At 40.9% G+C, this 14,055-nt stretch overlaps 3 protein-coding genes across 4 annotated transcripts in view; 2 read left to right on the top strand and 1 right to left on the bottom strand.

Annotated features, from left to right (window-relative positions):
- Window positions 1-4,756, top strand: part of setd4 (SET domain containing 4) — a 40,659-nt gene extending 35,903 nt beyond the window's left edge. The window contains exons 2-13 of the mRNA XM_069709308.1: window positions 760-847; window positions 983-1,078; window positions 1,357-1,394; window positions 1,927-2,015; window positions 2,134-2,370; window positions 2,635-2,694; window positions 2,821-2,950; window positions 3,075-3,249; window positions 3,417-3,495; window positions 3,625-3,705; window positions 4,006-4,129; window positions 4,285-4,756. Of these exons, the coding sequence (XP_069565409.1) occupies window positions 760-847; window positions 983-1,078; window positions 1,357-1,394; window positions 1,927-2,015; window positions 2,134-2,370; window positions 2,635-2,694; window positions 2,821-2,950; window positions 3,075-3,249; window positions 3,417-3,495; window positions 3,625-3,705; window positions 4,006-4,129; window positions 4,285-4,467 (1,380 nt within the window). The 3' untranslated portion in view covers window positions 4,468-4,756. The remainder of the gene's footprint in view (window positions 1-759; window positions 848-982; window positions 1,079-1,356; window positions 1,395-1,926; window positions 2,016-2,133; window positions 2,371-2,634; window positions 2,695-2,820; window positions 2,951-3,074; window positions 3,250-3,416; window positions 3,496-3,624; window positions 3,706-4,005; window positions 4,130-4,284) is intronic.
- cryzl1 (crystallin, zeta (quinone reductase)-like 1) lies at window positions 4,296-9,406 on the bottom strand. 2 transcript variants are annotated; one of them, XM_069709309.1, is made up of 13 exons: window positions 9,176-9,406; window positions 8,612-8,689; window positions 8,161-8,233; window positions 7,966-8,010; window positions 7,501-7,569; window positions 7,043-7,176; window positions 6,824-6,935; window positions 6,581-6,601; window positions 6,070-6,168; window positions 5,861-5,979; window positions 5,511-5,616; window positions 5,369-5,414; window positions 4,296-5,282 (listed from the first exon to the last, which is right to left on the bottom strand). In XM_069709309.1, the coding sequence occupies exons 1-13, from the start codon at window positions 9,239-9,241 to the stop codon at window positions 5,186-5,188; spliced, it is 1,065 nt and encodes a 354-aa protein (XP_069565410.1). In that variant the 5' UTR covers window positions 9,242-9,406; the 3' UTR covers window positions 4,296-5,185. The 2 variants fall into 2 exon arrangements, with proteins under 2 accessions (XP_069565410.1, XP_069565411.1); XM_069709310.1 differs by lacking the exon at window positions 6,581-6,601 and having other exon boundaries at window positions 4,297-5,282.
- Window positions 9,407-10,744: 1,338 nt separating this feature from the next.
- Window positions 10,745-14,055, top strand: part of itsn1 (intersectin 1 (SH3 domain protein)) — a 36,459-nt gene continuing 33,148 nt past the window's right edge. Inside the window, exon 1 of the mRNA XM_069709314.1 lies at window positions 10,745-10,884. The gene's annotated coding sequence lies outside the window, so the exon portion shown is untranslated. The remainder of the gene's footprint in view (window positions 10,885-14,055) is intronic.

Raw genomic sequence — 14,055 nt, 5'->3', positions numbered from 1 at the left:
CAAGTTGAACACGTGGGTTTGAGAGGCACGCTGAGCCAGAAAATCGAGTTTGAGGACAGTTCATCGGTGTTTTATTTGGATTTTATGGCTCATACGTGCCTGTAGTTGAACTGAACATTGATGTGTGTGTTTGTTTGTTTGTTTGTGTGTTTGTTTGTTTAACACCGTGTGAAGGAGGGTTTCGGCTGATTCACTGACAGCTGAGGTTTGTCCAATATTTGGCTTTTTGATTCCACATTAAAACAGTGATTTTAGCGTGTTGCTGCAAAACCTCGTGAACGTGTTTACAAAACATGATTAACAGAAGTGCAGAGACATTTTTAATAAAGGAAGGTGTATGAAAATAGCAGTTAAAGGGGACTGATGCTTCAGTACAGTTTTATATTTTGTAATACTTTACTTGAGTGTTTCCATTTAATTTAGAGGGAAATATTGTACTTTATAATCCACTATAGCTTTCTTTCCTTTCCATATTTATACACGTTCCTTTATATCTGTTTATATGTGAAACACTGCATGTAATTATCTTGTTGTGAAGCACTTTACAAATAAAGTTTATTATTATTATTATTATTATATACTTATAAAACATTCTGTGGTGGTGCTTTTATCGGAGTACTTTTTCCACATCTGAAGATATACGTGTTATTTATGGCTGTCGATAGTGATGAATACATTCCAGCTGTGCGACTTCAGAGAGCCTCCAGATGTTGTGTTTAAAATGATCTTTTTTTTTTTTTTACGTGTGTTTATTCACAGGTTTCAGAGGTCATGAGAGGTCGCGGCCGGAGAGCCGGACGAGCTGCGAGGACGAGGAGGCAGAAACGCGAAAGCACCGTCCAATCAGGTAAGAAGACGTTTTTATTATTACGGCTTTTTTTATTTATTTTTTTACTGCTTTTGTTGTTTATCCTTCAAAGTTTCAGTGCTGTTGATGTGTTTCAGGTCAGACGGGTTGTTTCTCCCTCTCGGTGTGTTTCAGCCTCTCTGTGTCATCAGCAGCAGTACGTGAGGCTGATGAAGTTTCTCCACCGACGAGGATTCACATCGACTCGGCTGCAGCCGGCCGACTTCACCGGTACGACTTCAAACGTCTCGGCAGAATTATTCAACCTCAATTTATTTACTCGTTAGATTCTATTAGGAGTATTTTTGCACCATCAGCAAACACCAACTACACAAAATGCACACAGTCAGTGATAGACAGTGTGTGTGTGTGTGTGTGTGTGTGTGTGTGTGTGTGTGTGTGTGTGTGTGTGTGTGTGTGTGTGTGTGTGTGTGTGTGTTTAAATGTGACATTCAGCTTCTTTTGAATGTGACAGCAGTTTTGTGTTTGTCCTGCTCTTCTTCATGCAGACACCGGCCGAGGACTGCAGACTCTCAAAACTATAAAGGTAATCCAGCCAATCTCACGCTGGATTAAGATTAAAAAAAAAGATTTTACAGTTTTGCCCTCGTAAATACTGCAACGTGAGAGACAATCTTCTTTTGGAAATCTAAAGTTTAGTTTGTCATTCCTTCCTGCTCATTAGTTATGCATGTATTTATTTATTTTGCTTATATAGCTCGTGTGTGTGTTTATATATTATTGTTTTTTTGCGGGATTAATAAAGTGTTATCTCATTTTATTCAGTTATAGCTACATTTTTTTTATACATGTTTTCCTTTTGAATTTAAATAAAGAATGAGGTACAACAGTAAGGTAGTCATAATAAAAATAATGCTCCTCCTTTTTTACAGTCATGGTTTGTAGGATTATGTTTAACAAGTACATTTCTCAAGTTGTTCACTCTTAACTTTGACTGGCAGAAGGTTGATTTATTGATTAATAGACAGTTAATAAACGGCATAAAGTCTTCTGCTTCAGGAGTGTGTGGACGTGCTGTGTGTGAGCCGTTTATTAAAAACCTCTTTTGTCTGTTTCAGCCCGGTGAGCTGATCATTTCTCTTCCTGAATCTTGTCTCCTCACAACCTCGACTGTCCTGGGAAGTTACCTGGGACACTATGTCAGGAGGTAAAAACAGTGAAATATCTTTCAGTCAGATCCTCCTTCCTCCTGCTGGGGTGAAAAAGCTCTCGGCACGATGACATTAATCAAAAACTGTCGTTATTTTATTTTCATTTTGTGCCAGCTGGACGCCCCGAGTCTCGCCCCTCCTGGCGCTCTGCGTCTTCCTGGTGTGCGAGCGGCACCGAGGGGAAGCCTCCGATTGGTTCCCTTACGTCGACGCGCTGCCTAAAACGTACACCTGCCCCGCCTATTTCAGCGATGATGTCACGTCCGCGCTGCCCGCCAGTGTGCGGAGGCGGGCCTTAGAGCAGAAGGAGGCGGTGCTGGAGATCCACTCCTCCAATCAGGAGTTTTTCAGGTGACGGATAACTCAGATTAGAATCACATGGCAAAATCCAATTTAACCTCTGAACTACTGTTTAAACTATGTGATAAAAAACAGTGTTTGATTAGCTTTGTTTTGGGTATTTAGTCTTCTGTGCATTTTGAAACTGCTTTTTGGGTTTTTTTTGGCACCTTTTCCTGTTGCATCTAAATAAATATTTAAAAGGCATTAAAGAAGCGTCCCATCAGTCTTTATACGTGAATAACGTCTCGAGCTGTGATTGGTTCATTGGTTCAGGTCCCTGCAGCCAATCCTGAGCCAGCCGGCAGAAGACGTGTTCACATTCGAGGCGCTGAGGTACAAAAACATACGATTTAAATTCAAATTTCTTTGACCAAATTATCAGTTCGCTTCACAACAGTTGCGTATAACAATGAAAATGTGACAATAACTGTTGCTGTACTCCTGCTGCTCCTCCTCCAGGTGGGCCTGGTGTAGTGTCAACACACGCTCCGTCTTCATGTCCCATCCGTCCAACGACTTCCTGTCAGGACAGGATAATTACGCTTTAGCTCCGTTTCTGGACCTCCTCAACCACCGGCCTGACGTGCAGGTAAACACCCATTAGATCCTGTAATCCTACTTCCTGTTTATTTTCCTCAAAGTAACTATTCGGACCTGAATATGTTGTGCTTCCTGAGTTGGAGAAGATTCACACATCTTTTTTTTTTCCCCAGGTAGAAGCCCGTTTCAGCGGCGCGACGAGATGTTACGAAATCAGGAGTGTTTCCGGGACGCCGCGCCACCGGCAGGCCTTCATTAACTACGGTTCCCACGACAACCAGCGCCTGCTGTTGGAGTACGGCTTCGTCGCCAACTCCAACCCGCACAGCGTGGTCTACGTGGACGCAGGTAAATAAAAACAACTTAAAAAACACCTGCTGAATAAAAGTAAATAAGTATTTAAAAAAAAAAAAAAACATTTCACCATAAAAACTATTGTTGGGTACATTTTGTAATGTGTGCCCTTATTTTACCTCCAAAATTACTTCAAACTGTACGTCTGACTGCTCCTCCAGATCTCCTCTGTGAGGTTTTAAAAGGCGACAGAAGTTTGGAACAGAAGATCAAGTTCCTCAGAGAGAACAATTTCCTTCAGTAAGACTTTTTTTCTTTTCATGTATTGAGTGATTTGTCTGTGAACAAAGGTAATATTTCTGATAGGCATTATTTTATGCATTAAAATGACTGCAGATATTTAAAATGACTCTCACATCTCTACCTCAGTAATCTCACCGTGTCCAGTGGAGGTCCCGGTTGGAGGCTGATGACGGCTCTCAGACTGATGTCTCTGCCACAGACACTGTAGTGAGGCTGCGCGCGCGCACACACACACACACACACACACACACACACACACACACACACACACACACGCACACACGCACACACACACACACACACACACACATCTGCATCAAAGAAAAGCTACACCATGTTACTCTGCTCTAAAACCAACATGTGCACCCTTTGACTTGATCACTTTGTTTGTCTTGAATGAATTATGAACTATGGGACGTGTGTGTGTGTGTGTGTGTGTGTGTGTGTGTGTGTGTGTGTGTGTGTGTGTGTGTGTGTGTGTGTGTGTGTGTGTGTGTGTGTTTTCAGTCACCACTGGAAGGCGGTGTTGCTCGGCCAAGCGGTGTGTGAGGAGAGGGAGGAGTGGAGCATTCAGACGGCCGAGACTGTTTGTCAGCGACTTCTACAGGACACACACACCGCTGTGGAGAAGGTGTGTGTGTGTGTGTGTGTGTGTGTGTGTGTGTGTGTGTGTGTGTGTGTGTGTGTGTGTGTGTGTGTGTGTGTGTGTGTGTAGCTAACTGTTTTTCAGTAATGCAACACACAACCTAATGTTTTTATAATTTGTTTTTAATGTGCTGTGTTCAGATCTCCCTCCTCCACCGACAGTGTGAGCAGCCAATCAGAGAGCAGCTCCGTGTGGTCGCGTCGCTGCGGCAGGAGGAGAGGTGCATCCTGGGAAGCTGTCTTCAGGCACTGGAAGCTTCACTCAGACAGACTGACGACATGTCGTCATGCCAACCAGACGTCGACGTCGGCGCTGTGAGCTGACAGCCGATTGGCCCTCTTGTTTCCGAATGGAGCCGGGTTATTGGCCGAGCTGTTTTTCTGCCCCGCCCGATGACCGGGATGGTCTGACGTGCTGCTGGAAGAACATCTGCCCTCAAAAACAAATACTGTAAACAAAATACTCTTCAGCACTTCTGCAAGACAAAACTGTGGGGAAATAGTTGCACAGCAGCAGAGTGTGAAGATGCATTTCGAGCTCCGAGTTATGTCGTTTAATGTATTTATTTTATTTTTTTAATTAAAAAACCAAAACAGTTTTTAAACATTTTAATTCTATAGTTGTTGTTTTGTTTTTTTCAGGTTATTACAAAGTTCAGAGGACAATAACTGCAACATTACACAACACGTTTTATGACGGCAGCTTAAATTGCAGTTTCCTGTTTTGGTTGTAATTTGGACATAAAACTTTTCTGTATTTGCAATAACAGAAAAATGTGTCAGCAAGTAACCAGAACTGCAGTCGTATTTTATGATAAAAATGTGTATTTATTGGGGTCAAATGAAACTGGATTCTCAAACAATGGCCACACGTGCTTACACAATGGTTGTAGGAACCAAAGGTTGTGAACATGCGTGTTTTGCTGTTAACCCGACAGCCGTGACAGTTTTCATCCGCCTCTGAAGCCTTTTAACACGTTGAACTAACTGATCCGGCTGCGTCGTCTCGGGTCTCTATTTTTTTTTTTTTGGGGGGGGGAGGTCAGAGTTGAACGACGGCCTTTTTCTGCGGGTGACGCTGCACCGTCTCCATGGCAACCGTGGCTTCGTAGAGAGGAACCCCTTGCTCTGGCTGAGGTCTGGGAGATGACAGACGGGACAACGTTGGCGGTTTTTAAAACTTTTAAACTCAGCTGGTTAACGGTGTTACAAGAGTTTGAGTTACCTGAGAACTCCAGTCGACATCTTCTCTACAATATCCTTTAGAATATCTGCACAAAAAAAGCTGTTAAGGACTCATAAAGACCTGAAAGAGGCCCGAGCATGTTTTGTTTTTTTCACAGATTAAAGACTGTGAGCGAGGATACGGAGGTATCTGCCCTGCTGAGCTGATGAAGCTGTCCAGACTTCAGGGTTCAGGAACGACAGAGAGGCGGATTTTAAATATAATAATCTGCAGTCTGGAGGATCCAACTGCAAAAAAACACATAAAAGTGACATTAAAGAAAGAGCAGGTATAAATTAACTCTGAACATTCAGGCACTTAAGAAGCCAAATGAATTGTACATTTTTATTTAATTATTCAAATTGAAGTGCCTTTTTAAAAAAAAATTATTTACTTTTCAACTGAGCTGCACGAAAGTAAAAAAAAAAAGGAATAATCTGTATAAAATACATGTTTTTTAATCTTCTTTTTTTTTTTACATCCACCACTGACCTGCAGGTCTTGATGGGATGTGACCCAGTGCCCCCCCGCTCCCAGCACACTGATGATGTCATGTTTGTGTGGGAGGAATTTCTTCTCCTCATGCTCCTCCTCCTTCTCGTGCAGATGGACTGAACACAAGGAGAAGCTTGAGGGCTCTTACATTTTTACTACTTTTTATACATATTAGTGCATTACTGAAAGTCTGTTTTTGTTTTTACCTCCAGAGTCAACGACTATATCCACCCCCAGTCCTCCCGTCTCCTCCAGAACCACAGGCAGCAGGTCCGATGAGCTGCTGTACACTGGAATAACTCTGGCTGAGACACAGACACAGAATATAATGAGTCACTCCGGCTCATAATACATTTAAAACTGAAGAAATTGACATGACTGAGACGTCACAAGCTCATGGAAGTTGAACTGCTTGTAACTCTTCATATTGTCCACACGGTGGCAGCAGGGTTCAGATGACGACATGTTTTCATGCAGTCTTTATTTACCTATATGAAAACAGCAAGGGCTAATGTTTGGGTTGCAGAAGTGCATATAAATATGGGAAAAAAATATGAATGTAGAATCATCGAGACAGCAGAGGGACACGGAAAATAAATAAATAATACAACTACAGTTTAAATGGCAACGACATACAATCACTGTTTAAATCAGGAATTAGAAATCCAGCAAGGAAGCAAGTGAGTGAGTTGGAATGACAGAAAAAAAAGACCTCACCTACTAAAGGATCCTGAACCCCTGGAGGGAAACAAGTGGAGGAGGAGGAGGAGGAGGAGGAGGAGGGGGAAGCGAAGATAAAAAGGTTGAAAAGTGGAGCACGAGTAAGAAAAATCGCAGTTCTTCAGAATAACTGCTGTGATTTTTTGGGGGGGATTTGAAGACATGCTACAAACAAATCATGAAAACCGGCTTTTTTCAAAGGGGAGGCTGCAGACTTTCACCGCGTCGGGTGTCACGTACCCACGCTGGGCCGAAGCTGCTCCAGAAACGTGTGTTTTTGTGACGAGTGCGACGTGGTCAGGACCTTGACTCCGTGGTAACAAGCCAGCTGGATGCACATCAGGCCGAAAGACTGGGAAGAGAGAGCAGATGAGATGGTTACTCGTTATGTCAGCTTTTTACCACGATAAGTGACAAGATTATTATTATTTTATTTTTATTTTTTTTTTTTTAACGTACGCTGGCTCCGTCCATGACCAGGAGTGTGTGTCCGGCCGCCACGCGAGCGTGCGTGTGCAGCGCAGTGTAAGCGCGGAGGCCGTCACGCAGCGCTCCCGCGACGCACAGCGAGCTCAGCTTCTCTGGCTTCTGAACTGGAGAACATTGGAAAGACACACGTGTGTTTATTTCAACAGCTGTTGGAGGATTTTTTTTAATGGTGGAATTCTCCTTTTATATATATAAAAAAATATATATATATATATATATATATTTTGGATGATTTTCTATCCACCTGAAAAGGAGAGCGAAATCGTTTTTGTCACTTTTCGTTAGAGAACAATCGGATAAAAACTTTTTTTTTTTTTATCAGTAGTAATTATTTACATTTTAACGAAGGTTCACTGTGATTTAGACACTTTTCATAAATCACATCTCCTGTTGCAGTGTGTGTGTGTGTGTGTGTGTGCGCATCGCACCTAAATGGTGTTCATCTACATCGATGACATCACAGAGTCCAGAGAAGGGGGAGTCCAGGGGGAGAATACCTGGAGAGGCAATACGGACACAATTAATACCTGCAACAACACATACGACACAACGTCAAGAATTCAAGACCATATGATTAAAAATGTTTGACTGATATTGTTGACTGTGTTATTGTGTCCAAAGATCTACAAATATTAAAGATTTTGGTAAAAAATTAACATGATTTAATTCGACATAAGAGCATATGTAGATTTGAAGATCATGTCACAGGTGCAAAATATAGAAAGGCACTGGTTGATTACATATTCTTATTTATTTTAAGGAATTAGATGATGAAAAAAACGTTAAAAGGAAATTCCTGCTCGCATGCTCAATCTTCCACAAACCGATCTGATCACAAAATCAAACGTCTCCAGTTTGGAGTCCAGGATCGCTTTAAAAGAAACATTTCCTACCTACAACCTCGTCCTCCGGCTGGAAGAAGGAGACATTGGCTCCAACTGTGAGACAAAACAGAAATTGACCAGTTTAAACCACCAATCTAAAACTGATCGCATGTCTTTATTATTATTATTATTATTATTATTATTATTATTATTATTATTATTATATGAGTGAAGAGTGCATTTGTTTGTTTGTTTGTTTACAACCTTGAAGGACGACACCGGACACCTCTCTGCCGACAGGAATGAATTCCCTTCGGAGCCCGACGTCACCGAGCAACTTTGAACGGACACATGAGAAGAGACGAGTCGAGTTTGAAGTCAATTCAGTGACATGAAAGTTAAGAAACAACACCGACACAACAATACTGTAGTCACACAAACAAGCTTTCCACTAGAAATAAGGGTTAAAAAATACTGATAGATGTGCATGGACGGACATCTGCACTTTGTAAGTGATATGAAGAATTTTGAATATATTTGGACTTTTAGAAATGTAAACATGCACTCGTGAATTACTTTAATTATTCAAAAGTATTATATTAAACACTTGAATTTACACCTTTTGTTTGGACCGAAGGACCAACGCTGACAATCGTTCGTGTTCTACATGAAACGTGGCCTCGTTTATTTGTGCGGATTGAACTGGCGTCAGTACCTTCAGGTCCAGCGGGCTGAGTCCACACGCCTTCACCTGAACTCTGACCTCATGGCTGCCTAAAACATCTGGGACGGTCTGGAGGGAAGGACAGTTTAACCCAGGTTAGTGGTTACAAAGTTAAAATGCACAGAAAGCCTCATTAAAAAATAAATAAATAAAAATATATTGATAATATTAAACTTTATTTGTGTAGAACTTTTCATCAGCTCAAAGCACTTTACAGCACATAGAAACAGATATAAAGGAACATTTAAAAATATAGAAAATAAATGAGATGCATGAGAACAGATCAAGTTAAACACAAATAGAGTTAAAATATAAAATAAGACATTACATTATGAATACCACTGACACTTTCCTGCCTCTAGATTTTGTTTAATGCTGTCGACCAACTTACGTGTTATATTTAAACTCTGATTTACTTTAACGTGCAACTTATCAGCTGGGATGTCTGCAGGTGGAGCCACAGTTTCACACGTGCAGATTTAATGATCGATCTCTTTCTGATCACGATAACCTGCCTGGTTTATTCTGACATCCTGCAGCCAGCGTCAAACTCACCGTTTCCTGAATCACGAACTTGGGCTCAGCGTCGGTCCCAGCGGCCCGGCAGTACAAACCTTTCATACCGCCGCCTTTAAATTCACCTGAGGATTTTAAAATGTTAAAAATGTGACTGACATCAACCCTTTCCTCGTATTAGAAATGTCTTCGTGTCTTCGTGTCTTCGGCGGCTCATGGACTCGCTGGCTCGAATCAGCTGATCTTTTTCTTCTTCGTTGTTTTTCGTTTTTTTTTTTTTTTTTTTTGTCTGTTGGTAATGACATCATCGCAATGTCGCCCCCTACTGGAAGCTATAAGATCTTCAAAGCACCCCAACAACGACTACAAAGCAAAGGAAAACTTCTTCTTTTTTCTTTTTTTGCAACATATTTACAGTAAAACTGCCATTAGAAATTTAGAGGAGTACATTTTGAAATTGTTTAGAAATATTCACCAACCACAGAATCAAAAAAATATATTTATTGGTTTCATTCAAAACTGCTAAAAGGAAGAAGGATTTACTCAAAAAGAGAAATTTCACATGAACGGTTCAACACTTTATCACATGAAGTTATCAAATGCCTTATTCAATAATGTTTTAATATAGTCAGAGTGGCAACAATCAGTCGATTAATTAATTAGGTGATCGGCAGAAAAATTGTTAAGCAACTATTTTCATAATTTATTAACGTTTAAATACAAGAATTGTTTGATTCCAGTTTATTAAATTTGAATAAATTCTGCTTCCTTTCCTCCTCCAGGAGAATTACCGTGATATATTTTGATTGCGAACTGTTGGTCGGAATAAAACAAGACATTTTTGGATGCACCATGGTCTACTATTTTCACCTTTAACTTACATGTTTAAGACCAGACAGCTACTTCAAATAACAATCAACAGATTAACTGATATTGAGAATAATTTTCATTTGCTGCCATAAATATACATATATATATTTAAAAAATAATTTAAAAAAAATCTTGGAATCATCTACTTCCTTTTAAAAAAAATTAATTGATTTATACATAAAAAAATATATATATAAATGTTTATCTAATTGCAGCAAGTGTATTCGGTCACATGTTTTATGTAATATGTCTGCTATATTTGGCAACAACAAAAAGCCTGTTTTTCTTCGTGTGTGTGTGTATAATTTAATTTGTCTGACAAATGACTTGCCTTGTGCTCTTTTATAGTGATCTTAATCCTAATGCTTGTGATTTTAATCGTATTTCCTTTAAACGAAGATGTTTCCCAAAAAGATAAATATAAAAACTCGAGTTTTTTTTTCATGTTCCTTCGTTAAATTAGCATTTTATTTATATTTCTGGGGGGGGGGAAATAACATTCTAAACATCTGTTGTTGTTGTTGTTGTTGTTGTTTTTTGGCATTTAATCCTGTAAAACGTGATTTCCCATCATGTTTATGTCTAAGAAACAGCAGCCGACAGGATTTAATCCGTTTGAACCTTTGAGGGGAAAAAAAAGAAAAAAAGAAAACGGCTCGTAAAGTTCTCGCGAGATTTCTTTCCGCGCGCTTATTAACGCGGCCACATCTCGCGATAGCGTCAGTCGCGTTACCCCCATTTTCCAGCTGTCCCCTCGGTCGGGACCTCAAACCTCGGGAGAACCGCCGGAGAGACGACACGCCGCGTTTCATGGCCACCTGAAGACGCGACTCGCTGCTTTCTCCGCGGATCGACGCGATGGGGAAGTGAAGTATGAGGTAGGAGCGGAGCGTTGTCACGGCTGATGGGAAACGATGTCCCCGACGTTAGCTCCTCATCGGTTAGCCTCGCGTGCTAACTCCGCTGACATGGAGCCGCTAAGTTTGGTCGTTTTATTTGTTTGTTTATGTATTTTTTTTAGTTTATTTATTTACTGGTAACCGCGATATTAAACCCGTTCAGGAGGTGTTTGACGAGGGGCGCGAAATTGGACAGACGAAGCCATCCCAAGCCCCCTTTCTGCTACCAACAGCTAGCCCGGGATGCTAACGTGAAATCAGTGCATCTGTGACCTGACGTTAGCTTTGACCGGAAGGCGGCGAGTAAACAAGGGTTTGCTGACAGCGCCGGAGAGACGGGTGGAGGGAGGGTGGAGGGAGGGTGGGGGTGGAGAGGGTGGAGGGGACACTGTCAGGGGTGGAGGTTTTTTTTTTTTTTCTTCCCTGTTAGCTCATGCTAACATAAATCCTGATGTGAGTCACAGCTGTCCGCTGAAAACAACCTCCGAGCACCTTTATGGTCTTTTATTAAAAAAAAACACTAAACTAAACTAAACAAAGCCTCCGGAGGGTGTTGAGATGAACACTTCATCCGCTGGAGGGTCCAACTGGAGAGACAACGCAGGAAGTTGAGGGTCGAGGAAGAAGTCGCTCTGCATTATGGGAGGTGTCGCTGGAAGCACTTTGATTGACAGGGGGCAGGGCGTGGGGGGTGAGGGGGGGGTGGAGAGGGGAGAGGAGGGGGGTTACTAAGCTCCTTTTTTTTTTTTTTTTTATTGGGTGAGGGCTGGTTTCCATGGTAACGTGGATGATGCTGACAGGTCCTGTTGAAGGTGAAAACGACCCTGTGAGAAGTGGAGGAAATTGAAGGGGTCAAAAGTGACTCCACCACCTCCTCCACCACCTCCTCCTCCTCCTCCACCTCCACCAAGTGTAAAACTTGACCCTGAACGCCTCACAACACTAGTTTGTCACAGTTATACGACCTCCCAGCGACACACGGTTGGATGTCATGTAACTCGCTGTCCTTCTTTCTGGGTAGATGATATTTGCACAAAAAAAAGATTTGAGAAAAGGAAAAAAAGAAAAAGTGCCCCAAGAAATCTAAGAATGAAAACTGTGATCACCTCCAGAACAAAATTCATTATATTTGCAAGTTTAGAGCAGCAGTTCATTTTCTTTTATTCCATTTTAATTTCTGTCTTGAACTAATACTTGTTTAAACATCCCTGTTGTTCACACTACGCATGTACTGAAGTCAGGCAGCCCTGCATCTGCAGTGATTACGTTTCCTATTAACTGCTTCATTATACATAAAGAACGGCTATTAAGAGCTAACTAAAAGCATAAATAGGCAGAACCGTCTCCTCCTTTGTGTATTGTTGGCACAAGTTGGTTATTACGAAATGCTTTTTTTTATTTTTTTATCCTGGGCTCATTTCACAATTAAAAACAGTAACTTTATGCACTAATTAGACCACAGTGGATTTGTTTTTTTTTAGTTGTATATCATTTTAAACTGAATGTGTTTTGGGTTTGGCACCATGACTCGGACAAAACAAGATGTCTGTCAATGTCACCCTCGCCTCTCAAAATGATGGATGGATTTAACAAAATCGAATTATTCAAAAGTTAGTCGAGGCAAGTTTATTCTGTATAAAACGTCTCAACAACGAGGCGATTCAACGTGTAAAAGCATCAAAAGAAAACGATTAAGAACAAATAATTAAAACACGAAGCAAGCTATAGAAATAGGTGACAAGTAATAAGTTACAGTGCAGTTTGAGACGTCCTCAAATGTCAAGAAGTCTAAAAACTTTGATGAATCTGCCTTCCTGATCTACATTTATCTGTCTTGCAGAGAAAGACATGTTTCAGTGAAAAGGTCCATGAAGAGTTTCTTCGATAATGACTGACTTTTATTGATGGGACCCCTCTAAACACCTGTCCATCATAGGTGTGTGTAACAAATCCTACACATCCGGCTTTAATTTGAGGTTTATATCTGGTAATGTCTATACACACTTAATTTAATTAGCTAACAATTTCAGGCTTTTGTTTATCAATGATGTTTAATCTCTCTTGGTTTGAAATCCACATGAATATATTTACCCAGAGCTTTTTGAGAAAGTTCAAGAGTTCAATGAGTAAAGCTGGTTGCCGGAAGCTGACTTGGTTTTTCTCCACACAATTGACCTATAAATCAGAGCGATGTGATGCCGTTGGTTTCAACACATCCACAGACTCCATTCAACACGGAGAGTTGTTTAGTTCATTTCCAGTCGAAACAGCTGTAAAGACCTGAATTCATAATATTACCGGCAGTTTAAAAGTGCTGACACATCTTTAAACAGGCGAAATAGATCAGAGGAGTTAAATGATTTGATCGATTTAAAAAAATAAAAAAAATCAATATTACAGACACACTTTTATTACACTGTAGGAAAACTATAACCTGTAACCTAACATCCGTCAGTAATTTAAAGCCGGTCGAAGAATATGACATTGGGGAAAAAAACAAATGTCCCAGTATGACCTTAGATTCCCTCCACAGTACTTTATTATGCAGTTATTAATTATTCTATTTTATGTCGTGCTCACTGGCGGAGGAAGCTTTTCTTCTCTCATGAGAATAAGAAATCAGCAGCTCTGGTCTGCTTTTCGTCTCCGTGACCTGACTTGACTGTTTAGTTTTCGCTCTGCTTCAAACAAAGACGTGATGTGGAGCAGTTATGGTTTATTTACTTCTTTTTTGTTGGGCAGTGTGAGCCAGAGAAAGATCTCTTCATGATGCTGAAATGTTCCCAGTGGGGGGGAACCATCCGATGATCATGGTCTTGATATCAGTTTTTAACATTACAGTGGTGTTAAGATTAGCTCAGCTGTGTGTGGTGGTGGTGGTGGTGGGGGGGGGGGGGGAGTGGTCGTGTGTTGGAGAGAGTGAGACGGATGCTGAGCTCGGGGTCGGTGTCAGAGGGTGTGTCTTTTAGTGTGTGTGTGTGTGTGTGTGTGTGTGTGAATGCTGATGTGAAGAGGCTGCGGGTATTAATACCAACACCGTCATGGTTCAGCCATCCATACAAAATGCAATCGACAAATAAATACCATGTTATTGTTCGGCCCAAAATACAATATAAGAATAATAAAGAAATATCGTTAGAATTGATCACA

Source organism: Brachyistius frenatus, unplaced genomic scaffold, assembly GCF_029030835.1.
Source record: "Brachyistius frenatus isolate BFR_SWC_R1_liver_20210118 unplaced genomic scaffold, ASM2903083v1 Contig_82, whole genome shotgun sequence".
Classification (NCBI taxonomy): domain Eukaryota; kingdom Metazoa; phylum Chordata; class Actinopteri; family Embiotocidae; genus Brachyistius; species Brachyistius frenatus.
Note: the sequence above shows the minus strand (reverse complement) of the source record. Positions and strands in the feature narration are given on the sequence as shown.